The 20756-nt window shown below is 39.1% G+C and overlaps 1 protein-coding gene across 3 annotated transcripts in view; it reads left to right on the top strand.

Moving 5' to 3' along the window:
- The window catches only part of PLCH1 (phospholipase C eta 1), a 124454-nt gene that overhangs the window by 87002 nt on the left and 16696 nt on the right, over nucleotides 1–20756 (top strand). For 2 of the 3 annotated variants that reach the window (XM_063442570.1, XM_063442571.1), the window contains exons 10-15: nucleotides 4198–4280; nucleotides 8765–8845; nucleotides 9497–9594; nucleotides 13357–13536; nucleotides 14128–14235; nucleotides 18489–18613. In XM_063442570.1, coding sequence (XP_063298640.1) covers nucleotides 4198–4280; nucleotides 8765–8845; nucleotides 9497–9594; nucleotides 13357–13536; nucleotides 14128–14235; nucleotides 18489–18613 — 675 coding nt within the window. The remainder of the gene's footprint in view (nucleotides 1–4197; nucleotides 4281–8764; nucleotides 8846–9496; nucleotides 9595–13356; nucleotides 13537–14127; nucleotides 14236–18488; nucleotides 18614–20756) is intronic. The other variant, XM_063442572.1, reaches the window with a different exon arrangement.

The following is a 20756-nucleotide window of genomic DNA, read 5'->3' as shown; positions in this document are numbered from 1 at the left end:
ATGTTTGACAATGTCTTCAAACTCTGTACATTGTTCCATTCTCTTTGTTCATAACATATTGATGTCAAACAATATGTGAATAAAGGCTGACTGTGCTACTTTGGGGTGATTCTGACAGTATTTCAAATTTAAAATGTATTGTTTGTTTCATAAGAAATGTATACTGGGCATCTTCATTATTATTTTTTTCCGGTTTGTTGAAAGTAGCTATTTTTCACCTCTATTCACTGAAGATCCTTCATGCCTTCCCTCTTAGAGGAACTGTTGATTTTTCCTGTTGGTCTTCCTCATGGACCTTATACATTGCAAATATGTTGGGTGGATGCATCTTGATCCTTCCATAAACACTTTTGATAGTTCAAGTATTTGTACCTGTTATGACACCTGCACTTGGTCCACCTGTTGGGACTTCATATGTCCTTGGTCTTTGCTATTTATATGCTGATAGTAAGAGTATGCGTTGTCACTATAAAAAAAAAAAAAATCAAAACAAAAAAATCAAAATTTCTCCTAAACGGAAAAATCTATTTGCTTGTGTATGGTGACAACACAAAAGCCCTGCCCTCTTTTTTTTTCTTTGGGTTTTTGTGACATTTGTTAAGTTCCAGCTACTCTGCTTTTCCTTATTCCTGCCACCCTCTTCTGTTGGTTATATATTGAACAGTAGATCTGTGTAAGCTAATATATACTAATTTTTAACATGTGTATCCATCAAAAAGATGCTTATTGTACACAGTTAGACCAACTGTTAAAGCCAAGCATGGAGAGCTAACCTATGTTTTACAACTGTATCTAGAGAGTTACTTGGCGAGCATACTGTTTAAACATTAGGGATAGTATCCCCATTCACTTTCTAGATTTCCCCCTATCCTCACTTCTCAATGTGTGTTTCATTGAGTGCATTTTATTTTTAATCTCAGTCAAGGAGCTGGAGCTGGCTGGGGCCAGCTGGATCAAGACCCACGCAGGACTGGAAATAGGCAAGGGGGGGGAGGCCTTGGGGCATTTAGTACTTTAGTGCCAGGGATACATGTGTATATTCCTGACACTATAGTATTCCTTTAAATAACAATTCCATTCTTCTCCTTATCTAATGAATGGAATTGCTGCAATGTTCTGAAGTGCATGACTTTAAAATCTCTGACTTTAAATGTGATATGCATCAGGTAAGGCAAAACACTTGAAATTCAAAAGTGAATATTCTTTTGAAATAATTTTTTTTTAAATCTTTTATTTGCAAATGTTTAAGGCATTCGCTATATAGTACATCCTGAATTGTTCCTTTAAATGATAAGTCAGGATCGCTAAATTTTGTTCATTTCCATTCATATTCATTTGATATTGCTGGAACCTTCATAAGATCTGCTGCAGTAATGAATCTAGCAATGTGTATACATGGGCATGCATTCAGAATTCAAAACCCTGCAATGAATATTTGTTTTTCACCAGCTTACAAACTTGCCATTAAAGAAATACATTGTATATTTTGGTATTTTAATGCAATTATTCTGTAACTTCAATTTAACTGGATGGCTGCTCATTTCCTTAAACTGAATCTGTCTAAACACAACTTCTGGTCTTTCCTCCCTCAAGTGTTACTGCTCCCTTGTCTGTGTCCCTCCAAGTCAATGGCACTACTATTCGCTCTACCTATAAGGCTCGCTGCCTGGGTGTTCTCTTTGACTCCGACCTCTCCTTCACCCCTCATGTCAAATCAAACACCAAATCCTGCCGCTTTCGTCTCAAAAATATTGCTCGCATCCAACCCTATTTAACGCCTGATAGGACAAAGGTGCTTGTCCATGCCGCTGTCCTCTCTCGCCTTGACTACTGTAATCCGCTTCTCAGTGGTCTTACGTGTTCCTATCTTGCCCTGTTAGTGTATAATGAATGCCGCGGCGAGGCTCATCTTCCTATTCGCCCGCACATCCCACACCTCCCCCTTTGTCAGTCCCTGCATTGGCTTCCTGTAAGATACAGAACTCAATTTAAGATCCTGATACTTGTTTACAAATCTCTACACAATGCTGCTCCGACCTACTTATGCTCACTATTACACAAATATGTCCCATCTTGGCCCCTACGCTCTGCTGGAGACCTACGTCTAACCTCTGTTCATACTCCTACCTCTGATGCTCACCCACTGGCCGATCCAGAGCCTTATCTCGGGAGGGACACTCATAGATTATTTAAAGAAACAATCCAGGCACAGTAACCACTACAGCTCCATATAGTGGTTATGGTGCCAGGAGTTCTGTGGTGCCCTCCCAGAGTAAATAGTCAAACCGTTTAAGAACAGTTTGACAATTTACCTGGGGTCTGCCAGGATAGGGCTGTAGTATTGGGATAGGGTCTCTAGGCAGGTAGGTGTGTGTGTATGTATGTGGGATAGTGTGTGTAGGGGGGTGCAGTGGTAGCACTGTGTGTAGGAGGGGCAGTGTGTGTTTGTGTGAGGGGGTGTAGTGTGTGCATGGGAGTGCAGTGTATATATGGAGTACAGTGGGAACACTGTGTGTATGAGGGTGAAGTGGGGGCTGTATGTGTATGGGAGTGCAGTGGAGGCAGTATGTGTATGGGAGTGCACTGGGGGCAGTATGTGTATGGGGGTGAAGTGGGGGCAGTATTTGTATGGGGGTGAAGGTGGGGGATGTGTGATTGGGAGTTAAGTAGGGGCAGTGTGTGTATGGGGGGTGCAGTGTTTGTGTGGGGGATCACTGTGTGTATGGGGGTGCAGTGTGTGTGTGTGTGGGGAGGAGAAGTGTGTGTACAGGGGTGCAGTTTGGGCAGTGTGTATGGGGAGAAGTGGGAAACTGTGTACATGGGTGTACAGCGAGACAGTGTGTGTATGGGGTACAGTGGGAGCAGTGTGGTATGGGTTGGCAGTGTGTGTATGGGGGAGAAGTGTGTGCAGTTTGAGAAGTGTGTGTATGGGGGTACAGTGGGGGGTAGTGTCTGTATGGGGGTGCAGTGGGGGTAGTGTGTGTGGTGGGGCAGTGTGTCAGTAGTTGGAGGAGAGAGCTGATTAAAAATAAGTGTTTGTTTTTTTTAATTAAAAAAATATGCTTTATATTCCCCCTCCCTTCTTAACTTTTCCCAAGGAGGAGGGACATAAAGCATATTTTTTTTAAATAAAAAAACAAAAAACACTTATTTGTTTTAATCAGGAATTGCTCTTATAAATAGTACCCCCCCCCCCCTTCTTATCTTTGCCAAGGGAGGAGGGATATCGTTTCTAAAGCTTCGGTGGTCCTCGTGGTGAATCCCTGGCGGTTCTAGTGGGGAGTGAACTCTAGCCTGCAACGCTCCGTGCTCGCGAGAGGAGACCCGGCGGAGCTGCAAGCTTGAGCTCCTGGGTGTCCTCTCCCTCCCGTGCCAGCAGACTGTTGAGGGAGATCTCTGATCTCCCCTCCAGTCCGTGAAGGCACACAGCAGGGCCGGTGCTTGGATAGCCCCGGCCCTGCAGGTTGGAGCATCAGCTCTCTGAGCATGGGGGGTGGGGTTGGGGGGGGGCGCAATTGTCCCGCTCCCCCCCCCCACAACCACTGGATCCGCCACTGTGCTCACCTTAAAGACTTCTCTAGGGCTGCACCGTTCCTATGGAACGCCCTTCCCCACTTTAAGACTTTCACCCAGTCTCCACTCCTTCAAAAAAAATCTTTGAAAACTTACTTACTTTAGGAAAACATATCAATTAAACTGTGAACAGCTTTCCCTCCCCACACCCTGATTCCGCTCCTGCAACTGTCATAAAAACAAAACACTAGGCCCTCAATGAATACTATCCTAGCAACCTACTTTTCTACCCTACTCTCACCTTTTGTGTCACTATACCCCACTCCCTCTAGCATGTAAGCTCATTGAGCAGGACCCTCAACCCCTCTGTTCCTGTGCGTCCAACTCATATGGTTAAAAATACGTGTCTGTTCGTTCACCCATTGTACAGCGCTACCGAACTTGTTGGCGCTTTATAAATTATAATAATAATAATAATATTAAAATGTATTAACTGTCTGTCAGGATCAAGGAAGATATTTTTGTCATTAAATAATGTATTTATGATTAGAGACTTAAAAAAGAAATCTACACATAACTTTCCTCAACACCCAAAAAAACAACAAAGATAATATTTACTAATATATCTTTTGGTATAAATGATTGAAATCACTAAATGAGTATATGTTTCTTTTTAACCCCCAGAAAACTGCAAAATCCAGGTCAAAATCTTGCAGTACGGATGAAGATGAAGAGTTATCTCCAAGGGAAGTGGGACAGATGCACAGGTGAGAACTAGACAAGAAGGCTGACGTCTTGCTTTAACATATGCTAGGCATCACCTCAAGTCTGCACCAAGCATGCACCACCGCACTCTGCCCTCCACACCCTGCCCCCCCACAGCCTTCTTCCACACAGCCTGCCCACAGCATGCACCCCCACAGCCTGCCCCACACACCCTGCCCCAAGCATGCACCCCCACACCCTGTCGCCATCCTGGCTTAGGCCCGCGCACAAGTTTTTTTCTTTACCCCTGCAATGACATTCCGTGTATAAGATGACCCCCAATTTTAGACTAAACAAATTTAGAAAAAAACATAGTCTTATACATGGAAAAATACGGTATATTTAAAAGATTCCTGACTTTAGTCTCACCTCTAAAACCTGAATCATATTTTGCCGTTCTTTAGATTATTAATTTGTTAAGTAACTTTCATTGCCAATTCATTAAGGTAATTTGTAGAAGAGCAGATTTGTTGCTAAACCACTCCATCTCCACCATTATATTTTCTAGCACTGCGTATTCATGTTGTATAATCCAGGAAAGGGTATTATATTTTATTGGTGGAAATTAACACTGTTATAATATTTTAAGCTCAGATATAATGTTTCTATGGATGATGTTATAAAGTAACCATGTAAGGCAGGTTTAAGTCGTGGGTGTAAACTACCCACTTCTTGGAGAAAGTTGTCTGAATTAAACATTATTGTCCTTGTTCTGTAAAGCTCATTTTTTATATCTCTGACTTTAATGTAACCTGGCTTATATATCAAACCCATATTCAGCCTTGCCTTATCAACTTGTATTATATCATATATCATATCCCATATTATATCAAATCCTATCCCATATCACATAATATACCATATCATTACCATATCACACTGCATACCATATCACATCATATACGATATCATATTCCAAATCACATCATATACCATATCACAAACAGAATGGTAATATTACATGGCTTAAAAACAATATTATTGCTGAGCATGCAGTCTTGATACTCATCATATAAACACTTAAAGTTTTACATAGGTATATTAATGTATAGTGATTAAAAGTAATAGAAACACTAACCATTAAAGTCCACTGTAGTGGCTACAGTCACAGGAATGCCCTGACGCCCCCCTTGTAAGTAGCCAAACAGTTTTAGTATGGTTTGACTTTTTATCTCCTGTCTGCCAGGTGCGACTCCATGCCTCCACTACAGCCTTCAGAGAGCTGGAACCTTCTGCTCCTGTTAGCTCTCCTGTGCGTCATCCTGGCATGCTTTCTGCCAATAAGCAAAGTCCTGCACTCTGAGATTTACTCAAAGAGTTACCAGCTTTTGGAAGGCTGTAATAGAGGGAGGTAGCAGCACTCGGTACATCCCAGGTAAGAAGTCAAACCTTTCTAAAATGAATACTAACATTGTGGGGTGCCAGGGCACTTTAGCACCATAACCACTGCAGGTCATTGTAGTATTTATGACGCTTGGTGAACCTTAAAAGTTTTTTCTTCAAATATTAATTTATTGAGGACACTGACGGTCTTGGTCACCATACTAATTTTGGTTTTTCAAGATCCTATTTGAAAACAGAAAGTCTTACTTTGGTATTTGGGTACTAGTGTGTGACATCTGCAAATATTTCAGTGTGTTCCTTAACGAGTTAAATACATTCGAGCTATTAACAATAGCTGTTTCACTTTTGCTCTAAAATGAGTTTTTTCTTACAGTATTTTTTTAGATTATTGTAATATTTGGTAGATATTAAAAGCTATATGAACCTTAAAAGTTTTTTTTTTGTTTTACATTATTAGATGTCAAAAGTTATAATTTTTTCCATGCATCATAATTTGCAAGTTTTATGCAAAACATCCTTTTTTTCTGCTGCCTTTATAACCGCTTTGACTTGTAACTTGTCAGGAGATTAATTTGCATAGAAAGCATAATGAGGCATAAAGAATTACAAATTTCTATTCTAATAACCACAACAGAAGAATGTTAAGAATTTATTAACAACCTTTACAGTTTCCTAATTAGCTATAAAAAAAGGTGCTATGACATTTTACTAAATATATAGATGTAATGGAACAAGGAATACATTCTAATTTATATATTTATAATGGACATATCCCCTAATTTTCTAACACTGAATATTTTTTCGTCACCACCAATGCAGACACAAGTAAGAGCTCCAGTAATAGTAATTTAAACTATAAACATAAGTGATGTTTGACCTTTAAATGTGCAATTCCTCTTTGCCACTGTTCTCTTTGTTGTGAACCCTTGCCCAGTTCTGGCATAGCTAATCACTATTACTTAAACAAGGGCATGGTTTTGCTTTTCTTGCACACTTCATAAAGAGATTAATTAACTGAGGGTACATTCATACTTATTAGTTACGTGTTTATATTTAAACAATACTTTTCAAATTAAGTTATCATATCAAATGACACCTTTGTGTGTTTAGACTGGTGTCCTAGGTCAGACCCAAGTTGTCAAATGTTGATATTTTCCCCTCACACTGATTTAAAGGTTTAATGTTGCGAATATCTAAAAAGCTTGTGGCAGGAGTTTGCATATTTTATAAAGGTTATTATATGTAGCTTATGTTTAAGGTTTCATTTCCCCTCAAGTAATTATGGATTACTAGTAAGATCGGAGCACAAACCCTCTTGATCATGTCCAATATCTCATCTTCTTTCTGTCTATTCTATACTATATTTGGTCTTATGAATTAACCTTTGTGAATCTGAACTTTATCATTCCAACAGCTACACAAGCATACACAGGAGACATGAAGTCTTTGTTACAGTACTATGCACAATAAAACATTGCGTCACATAATTTTTTTCTCACTAATTTGGGAAATCTAAGTGCTCATATCTCGCTTCCACAGAATAATTTAGCATAAACTGAGATAGATAAGGCTTAATCGGTATCAACTCTAAAGCCGTGAAGCAGCGAAATCTTATTAGAAAGTAGGCATTAATATGGGAATCGAGATTTAATTTTAGTCCTCTCTGTAGTGTTCGAGCTTTTGAACTGTGCTGGAAATAAAAGCGGATGCATTATGCTGAGCTTCAGCATCTGCACTGTAACAATTCCGTTTCTAGTATTTATTAACCTTCATTGTTTAGTTTTTTTGCTAGTTATGAGAAGACCTTGCTACCCTGCTCAAGAACTGTATTAGCAGCATAGTAATTTAGCAATGGACAGTCATTTTCATTTTTCTATTGCAAAAGATTATCCGAATTTGTGATAGTATATAAGCAGTGTTTATAGTGTAGAGGAAACACGGAGTATTGTATTCATATTAGATCTTTTTTTATTATTATAGTTCAGTGTTCGAAGGTCGTTTTATTCCAGGGCCCATTATCTGTACTAATAACCGATAAAAATAAATGAAAACATATATTTTCACAGGAGTTACATAATATTAAGACTGAATCTAAACCAAGCTGTATAATTAAAGGAAAACTATAGGGTCAGGTATACAAATGGTATACTTATCCTGACCCTATAGTGTTAAAAACACTATTTAGGCACTACCCCCCTTAAATAGGGTAAAATGTTACCTTTATTCCGGCACCACACGGTTTTGCCGGTGCAGGCCCCGCCGCCATAGGAAAACATTGAATTGGCTTAGAATGTAAATTCTGATGATCTCAGCCAAGGAGATGGGGTGGGGGGAGCCAAATGCCACGTTGGTCAATCAGCATCTCCTCATAAAGATGCATCAAATTAATTCATCTCTATGGGGAAAGTCCAGTGCCTCCATGCAGAGCGTGAAGATGCTGAACGTCTGTGCTCCACATTTTCAGCATTGACCTAGGAAGCACCTCTTTTGGCTGTCTGAGTGACTGCCACTGGAGGTGTCCCTATGGAACAATGCATACAGAAAAGGCAGTGTTTACATGGAAAGGCCTGTAATTGTTCTGGTGACTATAGTGTCCCTTTAATTCATCTAAGTTAAAATCCATGTGGTCAGGTTCTATGCCCTGATTTCACATTTCAGTCACCATTCAGTTATCCATTTGAGGACGTCCTTCAGTTAATATGCCTTGATGTCATGTTACAGTCTTTATTCAGTTATCTATTTGAAGAAGTCTTTCAGTTACTATATCATTTGCATTATCATCCATACATTAAAAAAACAAAACAATCCATCCATTTCAACAAAAACAAATCTATTAATATTGAAAATTAATATAACGTTACCTTCTTCCAGACAGCTGCTTCCTTACTCACTCTCTATTGTCTCTGTTGGCTGTTAGAAAATGAATAATAGTTTTAATGTAATTATATATAGAGTTAACAAGCATTGGAATTATTGGAAACCGGGCTTGGTACGGTTTTGTTCACAATTCATTTTCTATCAGTCCTTGTTTGTGCACTGTTATTCCTATTCTTGTACACCTAATTTCCTTACTTTTTAAGAAATATTGGATATGAAGGGGGTGGGCAGGGTAAATGAAGACATTGCCTCATGCTTCCTATAGGTGGAGCCAAGCCACATATGGCATCTTGCTTACTTGTGCTTGGATTGGTGGAGAAGAAGATTTTGAAAATGCTCATTACAGGTAAGAAAGAAATTTGATTTTCTTTTTTAGATGCCAGACATTCAGAAAAAATAATATCTATAAAGCTACACCTTATATATGGTCTACATTTTTAGAATACGGATTCTTAGTGAAGGTGCACATTATGGTTCCGTGCAATGTTGAACTTATCATTGGGATATGATAGACCAGTACTATACGTACTTCTTCATTAGAGAAAACCACCCTTTCCAATCTAGTCTTTACTAATGTGTGTAGCAGTAATGACTTACCTTGGAACTGCAGATGTTTGTGAACTATATATTCCATAATGCTCAGACAGCTGAAGAGATTGGTTTAAAGATTATGTGTTCTAGTTGATAAGTATATGCAGGATATCACGTTTAACCATTACATTTCTATAGATTCTAATATCAGGCTAATGCACTAAATACTTATCAAGTTTCCAGTAGATTAGAGTTGAGAATTGTAAGTATTGCGCCTCTTTATACATCCCAAAGGATTGAGAGACAACACTTTTTGTGAATTTTCATGAATCTCTTAGATGTTAAGCACATTTTTGTCAAATTCTTTAGTTTTTGCTCCGCATTGACATTAACCTATTTTGAAATAGTCATTGTTTTTATTGTCGTTCATAAGTCTTTAAAATATGAATCACCATTACATCAACAGACTTGGCCGGAGAAGGAAAACCATGAAATTATGCAGAGCGTTGTCTGATCTGGTCGTCTACACAAATTCTGTGGCTGCTCAAGACATTATGGATGATGGTAAGAGTTGAACTCAAAGGTCTTTCTATCAGAGAATTTTTTTTAAAAAAAATGCCTACAATACAAACCAAGCAAAGGTAAATATTGCCCGGAGAATTTGGGTACATGTGAGTTTGGTTGGATGTTGGCTTTGGTAAGTCTAAAAATGTTTTTTTTTTTTTTTACAGAAAATAGCACTGAAAGACAATACTTATACCCACATATTGGCATATTGCAGGGTATTATGGCTACAAGCTGAGCACTTTGCTGTCATTGTACCCGTGGAAAAAAACACTAAAAGTGTTGGGGGCACCACTGGCTTGCTTCTTAGAAGGTGGTGGTAGCACTTATATTTAACATATGCCATCATGCTTTAATTAGATTAAAACTTAACAAAGGATATGGGAATAAAATTCATTTTCCTCACATCTTGTCACACTTGGGGTTTTAAAATAGGGAGATGGTACAGGTACCACCCGGCAAAATTTAAATAAATTTGCTCTGACAGACATTCAGATCTTAGGGAAACAAATAGTTGGGCATATCCCCTTGAGATACACAAATTATTGCCCAGCAAACATTAGTAAAATGTTGCTTAGTTGATATGAGAAAAATCACAGAATAAGTTAAATACAATGTAGCTTCTGCTCGCCTGGATTAGAAAAATGATTTTGCTTTAATGAGGATCTGGAAGGGTTATTGCTGCTTACATTCTCCTGCATGTTCGCACAGAGATTGGCTGTTTTATTTCAATGTTATATTTACATTTATCTAGACTGATTTATACTTAAAAATGTATTTTGTACAACAAGAGAAGCAGCTTTGCTGTTGTTACAGCCTCGGCTTTGAGCTTTTAGCATAATTGCATGTTTTACTGTCATAGATCCAAACAATGCAGCTTATCTTTTTAGGCAACACAAATGTCTTTTTATTTTGTGTTGGCAGTCATTATAGTACTTAAAAAAAGGCTTGCACAAAAGCAATTTGTCTTAGTCTTTTCTGTTCCGTACTTGGAAGCAGTGAAACACATTATAATACTGAATATTCGTAAATATCTACAAGTGTTCATTGTTGTGACACAATATATTTTATCTGTTTGAACACATAAACAACAGAATGAAAATACTGATATTGACAGCAAAGAGAAATTGTGTCTACAATAAATCATCAAAAATAAACACTTTATTTCCCATAACCAAGGAAATAAGGAAAACCTACTGGGATAAATTATGTGTTGATAGATAAAAACGAAATATCTTCTACATTTTATTAATCAACAATATATTTCCCAACAGTGGCATAATTGGAATAATATGCCAGCAGCGAAGGAAGGTGCAACTGGCATGGGGGTTTGACAGTGCCACAATTTGCATCACTGATGGCACAATATTCTTCACTAATGACACTTATGGTTGTGAATAGGACATTGCATCTGGGGCTGCACATATGCCGAGCACTGATGCAGAAGTAGAGGAGATATGGAGGATGAGGGGATGTAAAAGATGCGTACAAGGTTATTCACTAAATGAGAATTCAAGGTGAATTCAAAGTGAATTTCAAATTTAAGGTCAAAGTAGCCAAACTGGAAACATATCTTGAGAACCTTAAATCGGAAATTCACTTTCAGTTCACCTTGAATTCTCACTTTAGTAAATAATTTATTGAATAATTCTGAATATTATACTATGCAAAACGTCCTCTTTCTATCGTACAATTGTGGAAACTGGACAGCTGCTTGAGATATTTTTTTTTCCTTTTAATCTAGGAAAATATAGTTGCCAAATAAAGTTTTTATATATAAATATATAGAACCCCACATCAGGGTGATCTTCTCTAAGTGGTGGTATTGCCTACTATTCAAGTCCAGTCTGGGCAGACATATAAAAATATCACTGCCCTTCTTCATTCCGGTCTCTTACACGATACGCCCTCCCCCACCAAGAGGTATAAAAAGTCACTCACGGATCACCTTATAAATGTACCAAACCCCAAGGTCTTTCTAGCACGCTGGAATGGATTCCGAAAACAAGAGTAGTGAAGGTAGTAAAATATTTAGGCACCCACACAGACTTGTTGCGTAGGAACTACTGACGCTGCTTCTTCATTGCAAAAATACCATCATCTTGATCCCCACCCTCCCTTATGTTCCCCTTTCAGTGGCGATGGGAATATTTGCTATTATCCTACACTATTAGTAGTACTAACAATTTGTACATCCTGTTGATCATCTCCCAAGACGGTATGTTCTCTGTCGTTTACCATACATTCTTGCTTGGGGTGTTTTACTCTGTTGTACCATTAATACACACACACATATACACATCCGCACTCGATTACAGAAAATGATATCCGCTAAATCAAATGTTTGCGTGTAGCAGATTGGTGTGGTTATTATCTGGAGAATTGCTGTACCTCTTTGACATCAAATTACTAGGGAATTACATAATAGCATGCACATGTAATCAGGTCAACATGTGTTAAATAATCCTGCCATTTTCTAGAAATAATAAATACACAAAAATGAGGATTTACTTTAATCCAATTATATTACACCAGTTTGGCTAGAAACATAAAAGCATTTGTAAGCAGAGTATATATTTTACAATGTAATTCTTTATTTTATTAACGTTCTATGACGTTCCTGTAACTCTTCTGCTATGGAATCTTGTATTTATATACTGGATGGCCCCTTTGTATGGGGTCAATCAAAGGTACTTCTAGGTTCCCTCTGTAATGGCACGAGTGAGCTAACACTTGTTTGTATCTTCAGTAGGAACTACCCATGCCAACTAATATGCTTTTGTGCATTCTTATTTTGTTTTTGGTTTATTTTAGAAAAACTAATAATTAGGCAACTCTGATCAGTATTGTCAAATATACACGCTCTAAAAATAATACCACTGACCACATATTAAAGAAAAAGAAAAGTAAAGCACAGACCATTATTATAAGAACCAACTAATGGGTCTTACCCTGTGCGCTCCTTGTAGATCAGTCCGACACTACTCTAAAATGAGTCTGGAATAATAAACCTGTAAAATCCTGCTGTAACAAAATGGGTGGCATTAAACATTTTAGACTTAACTGTCCTAAATCATAGGCAAGCCAAATTATTTTATAATTACTGTTAAAACTATGATGTTGCAGAGAAAAGTAAGTAGAATACATGCTGGGATATATTTCCGGGACTTCTACTTTTTATGAGCCTATCTTGTGCCTTTCATTATTCTTACTTTTTTTGGTTTTTATGCCAATCCTCTCCTTCACCTCTTATCTTTTGAAGAAAAGGTTACTGTGGGTGAATAAGGATTCTTTCTTAGTTGTGCACAATCTATATATGGATACGGGATAGGTTAACATGCTGTGCATTTCATTTAAAGGTCATTTTATGGAGAATAACAAATGCCTATTATCGTCTGTACTACTTTTTCCAACATATTGTTCTTGCAGCTTTGAAGTATGTATGAGCTCTCCTTAAAAATAAATAAAATAAAAGGTACTAGGTGTACTACATGACATCAGAAATGCAAACTAAAAGTTACTATTATGCAAATGCTAACAAATGCAAACTAAAGTTACCAGTATGCCCTGTCTCACTGACTATTTTGTTTAGTGTCTGGGAGGCATTCTATGAGTACTAGAGTACTTCCCTCTGATGTTCAGCGAGCCAGCAATTGGCCATCATTATATTAACATCTGTAGAAGCTTCAGACACTCTTTTGTTAACAAATTTAGCTGTAGCCCCTTCTTTTTTGAATGCCTTTTTCTGATACTTATTTTCAGGGTCTACAGGGAACGTGTTATCCTTTAGTGAAACCAGAGCACATCAGGTGGTTCAACAGAAATCAGAACAGTTTATGTTATACAACCAGAAACAGCTCACCAGGATTTATCCATCTGCATATAGGATAGATTCCAGTAATTTTAATCCTGTGCCCTATTGGAACGCGGGTATCCAGTTGGGTAAGTATTACAAATATATTAAAATATGGACCTTTTTTTAAGTAGAGGTTATTGTAAACTCAGAAATTCCAGGATAGATTCCAGTAATTTTAATCCTGTGCCTTATTGGAACGCGGGTATCCAGTTGGGTAAGTACTACAAGTGTATAATATGTTTTTTTAAAACTAAGGCAATGTAGATCTCTATAGACCTCTATAATCCGATACAATTAATGTAGACTTATAGATGTTGAAGTGAGGCAAACTGGGCTGACCATTATTTGGGACCATTATCTGTTCTTCCTCTGTGACTTCAGTCTGCTAGGGAAATGCATAATAACACAAATGTATAATGATGCACTTGCTATACAGATGCATCTAGATGTATAATTAGCTAGTGAGACCCCATGCATATACATATTTTTCAGGAGCTCCCCTGCCTATATCTGTCTGCCTACGTTAGACAATTAGTGAGTAATTAAAAACGTCTCTGTTTCTCCCAACCCACTAAGGATGGAACAGATATTAAGCCACATATCCTGAATGTAATTGTGGAGTTTGTAAGGCCTCCGGGTATAACACTTGTTTCTTTCTGTTTCCTCTATATTTGCAGTGGCATTAAACTATCAGACAGAGGGGCGCATGATGGAGCTAAATCGTGCAAAATTCAAGGTTAATGGAAACTGTGGATATGTCCTTAAACCTCAACAGATGTGCAAAGGTATTTCTTGCCTTCACACACTTGCGTGACATTTGTGTTAGAAATGTATGAAAATGTTAATGTCATATTCTGGTTCTGTGAAGTATTGATTTAATGCAATACTAGGTTGTTGACAGTTTTGTTCTTGTTGTTTATACTATGTTCTTTACATAGCAAAGTTTACAATAGCATATCAAGGTATTCTACTTAATACTAAACATTTACTGACCCGTATATGCTTATTGATGTTGGTGTTGAAGTTTTTATGGCTCTGAAACGGATTGATCATGATTGATATTAAGAGACAACACTTAATGAATTAGATCCAGAAAAATGTTCCTGAACATACAACATTAACCCATTCCTTACGAAGCAGAATTTGAGTCATTTAGGTGTCCTGGGAAGTAATGTTTAAATGCATCTTTCGTTTCAGTATGCGTAGGTAGCACATTATTAAATAGAAATATTAACAAAAATTTTGGTTGGACAGAAATGCAATTTACCAAAAGTAACAAGGAACCATTGTTGTAAAACAATAAATATGTATTGTATAATTATGTGTTGTTACATTGCCATGACGTTGCCCATACCATATCACTCTCATTGCAGCCATGTTGCTTCTTTGGACATACACATTCTGATACATGCACACATGTATACACTGATCATGAACTTATATACACACTCTGATACATGCAGACATATACATACGTTCACGCACACACATGTATATACACAGATATTCCAAACACACTCACTGATACAATTGCTGGGGGGAAAAATACACAGATATCTACTGCTGTCCCACATAGACACATGTTCTAAGACAGACACGGGTACACAATGTCAGAGACATATATACACACTCACACAGACACCAAAATACACTGCCAGGCACATACACATGCTGACAGACATACATACACTGTCAGTAATACACACTCTATCTGTCACACACACATATACATGCTGACAGACAAACACACACTGTTAGAAACACACACATTTTTCTTGGTGGTGTAGTAGTTATAGTGTGCTGTAACTCGTGACCGCAACCATCATGTTATGTCCCTGCTGCATCCCATCAGGAAGAAGTGTGCTGTCTGCTGCCAGGAGTTACAGCACACTATTCCTCTGCCCTCTGACATCACTGAAGCCACTATCATCCTCAGCCACCCTCCAATTAGCTTCTTCTCTTGGAGGAGTGGTTTTCTCATTGATCAGTCAGCATCTCTTTGGGAAAATAGGCAGGGCTGGCCTTTGTGGTGTGCAACCTGTGCAGTCGCACAAGGCGCCATGGCAACGGGTGCCGGCAGGCTGCACAGCTCGCTGCAGAGATGGAGCAATTTTCTGTATTCACTGGAATCTGCAGTACAGTAGCAGCTGAATAGGAAGTCAGATATACACAATGATCCCTAGATTCCACCCCCCCCCAACAACCAGTGACTTTCCACACTATCTTCATGGGGTCAGAACATGGATAATGTTTTTATTCTAGATATTTGTGTTTTGTTTCAGAGTTGTAGCTAAGAGCATGTCAGGCATGGCTAGTGGGTGTGCAAGGCCTAACACTGGCGCATATGATATATCCCCAGTTTATAAACAGTAGATTGCCAATTATTTATTTGCATTCTAACAGGATAATGACTGCATGTCATGTTGGTGTTATTTGCATGCATTTTTGCAAGATTAGCCAGATAGTACTTTATTTTTCTTACTACACCTTACACCTAAATTCTCGTTTTGTTGGTGGGTATGATCAACATTTTTTTTCTTTTTTTTTACTCTGGCTAAGCAGTTAAGGTAGTGGCGTTTGTAGCTTCTGAGAGGTTTCAACTATGACCTCCAATGAGTTATTGTTTTTTGACAATCTTTACCAACTAAAGATTTTCCAAAAAGTATAAACAAACAGTCATAGGGAAATAAACCACCAACACCCTTAAAACACTGAAAGCATGGCGCATTACATTATTTACAAATGCATTTCTGTTTTGAATAATTTTGAGATTTGAAATGTAAGGCCTATGTATAAAATACTTTAATATCTCATTCTACTATACAAGCACATATGACTTAATTATTAAACAGACCCATTCTCATATCTCCATAGTACACATCAGCCCCAATACATACAGTAAAACCCAAATAAAAAAGTTACCTGCACTATCTCCTTAATCCCCATGCATATTTAAACAAATGGAGGTTATTTAGTTTCTCCAATGGCCATGAGAGACTTAAGCCCACCTGCAACGTGAAAGCAAACCTCTCAGGTGGGTCCTACACTAACCTTTCACCTTGCTTCCTTGAACTTCCAGTAAAGATATCTCTAATGAGACAGAAAGGGGGTATTTTTTTATATACACTTATGCTTATTAACTTCTAATAGGGAACACATGGGCACATGGGATGGGCGGCAGCATTGTAACCTAGCTGTGTGATACAAAAGTGAATACAAATACAAAAAATAATAATTCTGCGCTCACTCCCATCACTCCTGGGCAGCAGCAACGACCATAGTACACATCAGCCCCAATACATACAGTAAAAACCAAAGAAAAAAGTTACCTGCATCCTTATGTATATTTAAACAAATGGAGGTTATTTAGTTTCTCCAATGGCCATGAGAGTGTTTTGCCCACCTGCCTTGTCAAGGCAAACCTCTCAAACCCCAAAGGAGGGGGCACTGAGAGGAGCCATGTTACAGGAGGGGGCACCCCCGTAGCTGTGCTAGGTAAGGCAGAGCAGGTACCTGCTCTGCCAACAAATGCCAGTGACCATCCGGAGGAGACTGGGAAGGAGAAGCCAGGCAGGGAGCGAGGCTGTTCTTGCAGCTTCTCACTCCTACTTTGCACGCCCTCTGTGAAGCCGGTATATGACGTCATTCCGGCCCCGGCTTACTAAACAGCGGGCAGGAGGAGTGAGGAGCTGCCCCACACTGGACCCCAGGAAGGTGAGTGTTTGACTATCAGTGAGTGTGTGTGTGTGTGTCTGTGTCTGTCAGTGAGTGTGTGTGTGCTTCTCTGTGTGTGTGTGCTTCTCTGTGTGTGTGTGTTTGACTGTGTGTGTGTGTCTGTCAGTGAGTGAGTGTATGTATCTGCCTGTGTGTCTGTCAGTGAGTGAGTGTCTGTGTGTGTCTGTCAGTGAGTGAGTGTATGTCTGTCAGTGAGTGTCTGTGTGTGTGTATGTATGTGTGGTGTGTCTGTCTGCCAATGCGTGTCTGTGTGTGAGTGTGTGTGTCTGTCTGAGTGAGTGTATGTCTGTCAGTAAGTGTCTGTCTTTGAGTTTCTGTGTGTGCGTGTCAGTGAGTGAGCGTATGTCTGTCAGTGTCGTGTGTGTGTGTCTGTTAGTGAGTTTCTGTATGTATGTCAGTGAGTGTGTGTGTCTGCCAGTATGTGGCTGTCAGTGAGTGAGTGACATGAGGGGGCGGCAAAATGACATGAGGGGGCGGCAAAATGGATCCTTGCTCCTGCCCTGCCGGTTACGAAGGGTTGAGAGTTCTACCTGGATCAGAATCAAATGATTCCAGGATGAGAATATAAACTTCCATTGCATGTGTTGAATTTTACTTCTCTGTTAATGTATTACAGGTTTCATTCAATAATGATTTTAGTGATTAGCATTTGATGCAGAGCAAAACATTTTTAGGTTATATTTTTTATTTGACTATGTGGCTTAATGAAACTCATAGAAATATATATGCTTTAATTTCTGCACTAATCATACTACAACAGTTAATTAAATAGCTTTAGAGGGCACAGCACTATTAGTTGGTAATATGACATTTTCCTAAACCAATATTTATCTGGAAAGTGACCTCTCTGTCCCGTGTAATGTCCTCTAACAAGATGTACACATCAGTCAATATGCCCATTTTTTAGTCAAGGACAAAACCTTACTTATATTAATGTGTTTTTAATATAATTTGTATCATGACAGTTGAACAGAAATCTAATTGTTGGGAAATTAGAATCTAAATATCTTGAAAGAATGACATTGAGAGGATAAATATGATTGATAAAATATATTGTTCAACGTGGTATTGAAGTGATTTGTTTTTCAATCTTTATTTGACAGGATGTGATGTCTAATGCATGTCTAATTATTATGTATTCTTCCTTAATATGAAATTTGTTTGGCAATGTTCTTGATTAAGGATGAATACGGTGCTTGAATTATATTGTTACAAAACAATATTCAGTTTGTTCATTAATCTTAATTATCTTTTTTTTTGGATTGCTAACATATTACAATTTCTTGTTTTCATTTTATAATAGGTGTGTTTAATCCATTTTCTGGTGACCCTCTTCCTGCCAGCCCTAAAAAGCAGCTCATACTGAAAGTAGTCAGCGGTCAGCAGCTCCCAAAACCTCCAGATTCAATGCTTGGGGACAGGGGAGAGGTAATAAATGCGTGGAATGAAAGGCTCTCTGCAAAAAAAACAAAAACACTCTTTACAGATTATAGAATAAAAAATAGATATGTATCCAGGGCCGGACTGGGAACTAAAATCAGCCCTGGAAAAAAATTCTATGCCAGCCCAATAATGCGTCGCGCCAGAATAGTGTGCTGATATAGAGGGTGAAAAAATAACTTGAAATTGAAAACTCTTACTCCAACGAAGGAACGCATATAGGGCTTCAAAATAAACAAAAGAGCGCCTTTATTTTAAGTAGACGTACATTTGCATATAATCAATGTTTCAGTACAACTACTTTGGCCTATTAAGGACATTTTAGTAATGGTACTGAAATGCTGAATGTCTGCAGTTGCACAACTAAAAAGATGAAGTGATCTGGTTAATTTTGAAGTTCTATGGGTGCGCTCTTCACTTTGAATATGTTATTGTGCATGAGTATGCAACTAGCAACAAGACAGGGCCAATACGTGCTCATTACATTTATTTATATATATATATATATATATATATATATATATATATATATATATATATATATATATGACATTTATGTGTGTATTATGCATATATAAATGTATATTACTATATGTGTAAATATTATAGGCATAATTATATGTTACTAATACACACATCAATATACATGCATATATATATATATATATGTGTGTGTGTGTATTACTGTCGGGATCAGATACATTTACGACTATTACCTTTACCTCGTTTAATGTATCTTGTCTCCAATTGTCTCCTTTTTTTCCTCTTACAGCGACCCATCTTTTACTTCATCCCAGTCCCTGGGTGTTTCTTTTTACTGTTCTCCAGCCTCTGTATTTCTCTTTCCCCCAGCTCCTTTTGTGTTGTTCTTAGCCCCAGCCACTTTGTCTCTTTCTCCCCTTCCAAATCTCATCTGTGTGTCTCTTTCTAACTCCAGACTCTGTGTGCCTCTTTCTCTTCTCCCAGCCACTCTCTCTCTTTTTCCCCAGCCCAGCGTTGCCTCCCACAAATCTTGTGTCACTTTGTTCCCCTTCCCTACTGTATGTCTCTTTGTCCCCCCAAAAAACCTTCTGTGTGTCTCTCTTCCCCATCTCCTCCCTGTGTCTCTCTCTTACCCCTCTGTCTCTTTGTACCCCCATCCCCTGTGTCTCTCTATTACCCCATCTGTCTATGTGTCCCCCCTTCTCCTGTGTCTCTCTATTACCCCTCTCTTTGTCCCCCCTTCCCTGGTGTCTCTCTATTACCCCTCTCTTTGTCCCCCCTTCCCTGGTGTCTCTCTATTACCCCTCTCTTTGTCCCCCCAATCCCCTGTCTCTATATTACCCAATCTGTCTATGTGTCCCCCCTTGCCCTATGTCTCTCTATTACCCCTCAGTCTGTGTGTCACCCCCTCCCCTGTGTTTCTATTACCCCTCTATTTGTCTCCCCCCTTCCCCTCTATTTGTTTCCCCCTTCCCCTCTATTTGTCTCCCCCCATTCCCTCTATTTGTCTCCCCCTTCCCCTCTATTTGACCCTCCTTCCCCTCTATTTGTCTCCCCCTTCCCCTCTATTTGTCTCCCCTTTCCCCTCTATTTGTCTCCCCTCCCCCTCTATTTGTCTCCCCCCTCCCCCTCTATTTGTCTCCCCCCTCCCCCTCTATTTGTCTTCCCCCTTCCCCTCTATTTGCCCCCCTTTCCCCTCTATTTGCCTCCCCCTTTCCCCTCTATTTGTCTCCCCCCTTCCCCTCTATTTGTCTCCCCCTTCCCCTCTATTTGACCCTCCTTCCCCTCTATTTGTCTCCCCCTTCCCCTCTATTTGTCTCCCCCCATCCCCTTTATTTGTCTCCCCCTTCCCCTCTATTTGTTCCCCTCCTTCCCCTCTATTTGTCTCCCCCTCCTTCCCCTCTATTTGTCTCCCCCTCCTTCCCCTCTATTTGTCTCCCCCTCCTTCCCCTCTATTTGCCCCCCTCCTTCCCCTCTATTTGTCCCACCCTTCCCCTCTATTTGTCTCCCCCCTTCCCCTCTATTTGACCCTCCTTCCCCTCTATTTGTCTCCCCCTTCCCCTCTATTTGTCTCCCCCCTCCCCCTCTATTTGTCCCCCTCCTTCCCCTCTATTTGTCTCCCCCCCTTCCCCTCTATTTGTCTCCCCCT

The sequence above is a fragment of the Pelobates fuscus genome, chromosome 2 (genome assembly GCF_036172605.1).
Source record: "Pelobates fuscus isolate aPelFus1 chromosome 2, aPelFus1.pri, whole genome shotgun sequence".
Classification (NCBI taxonomy): Eukaryota; Metazoa; Chordata; class Amphibia; order Anura; family Pelobatidae; genus Pelobates; species Pelobates fuscus.
Note: the sequence above shows the minus strand (reverse complement) of the source record. Positions and strands in the feature narration are given on the sequence as shown.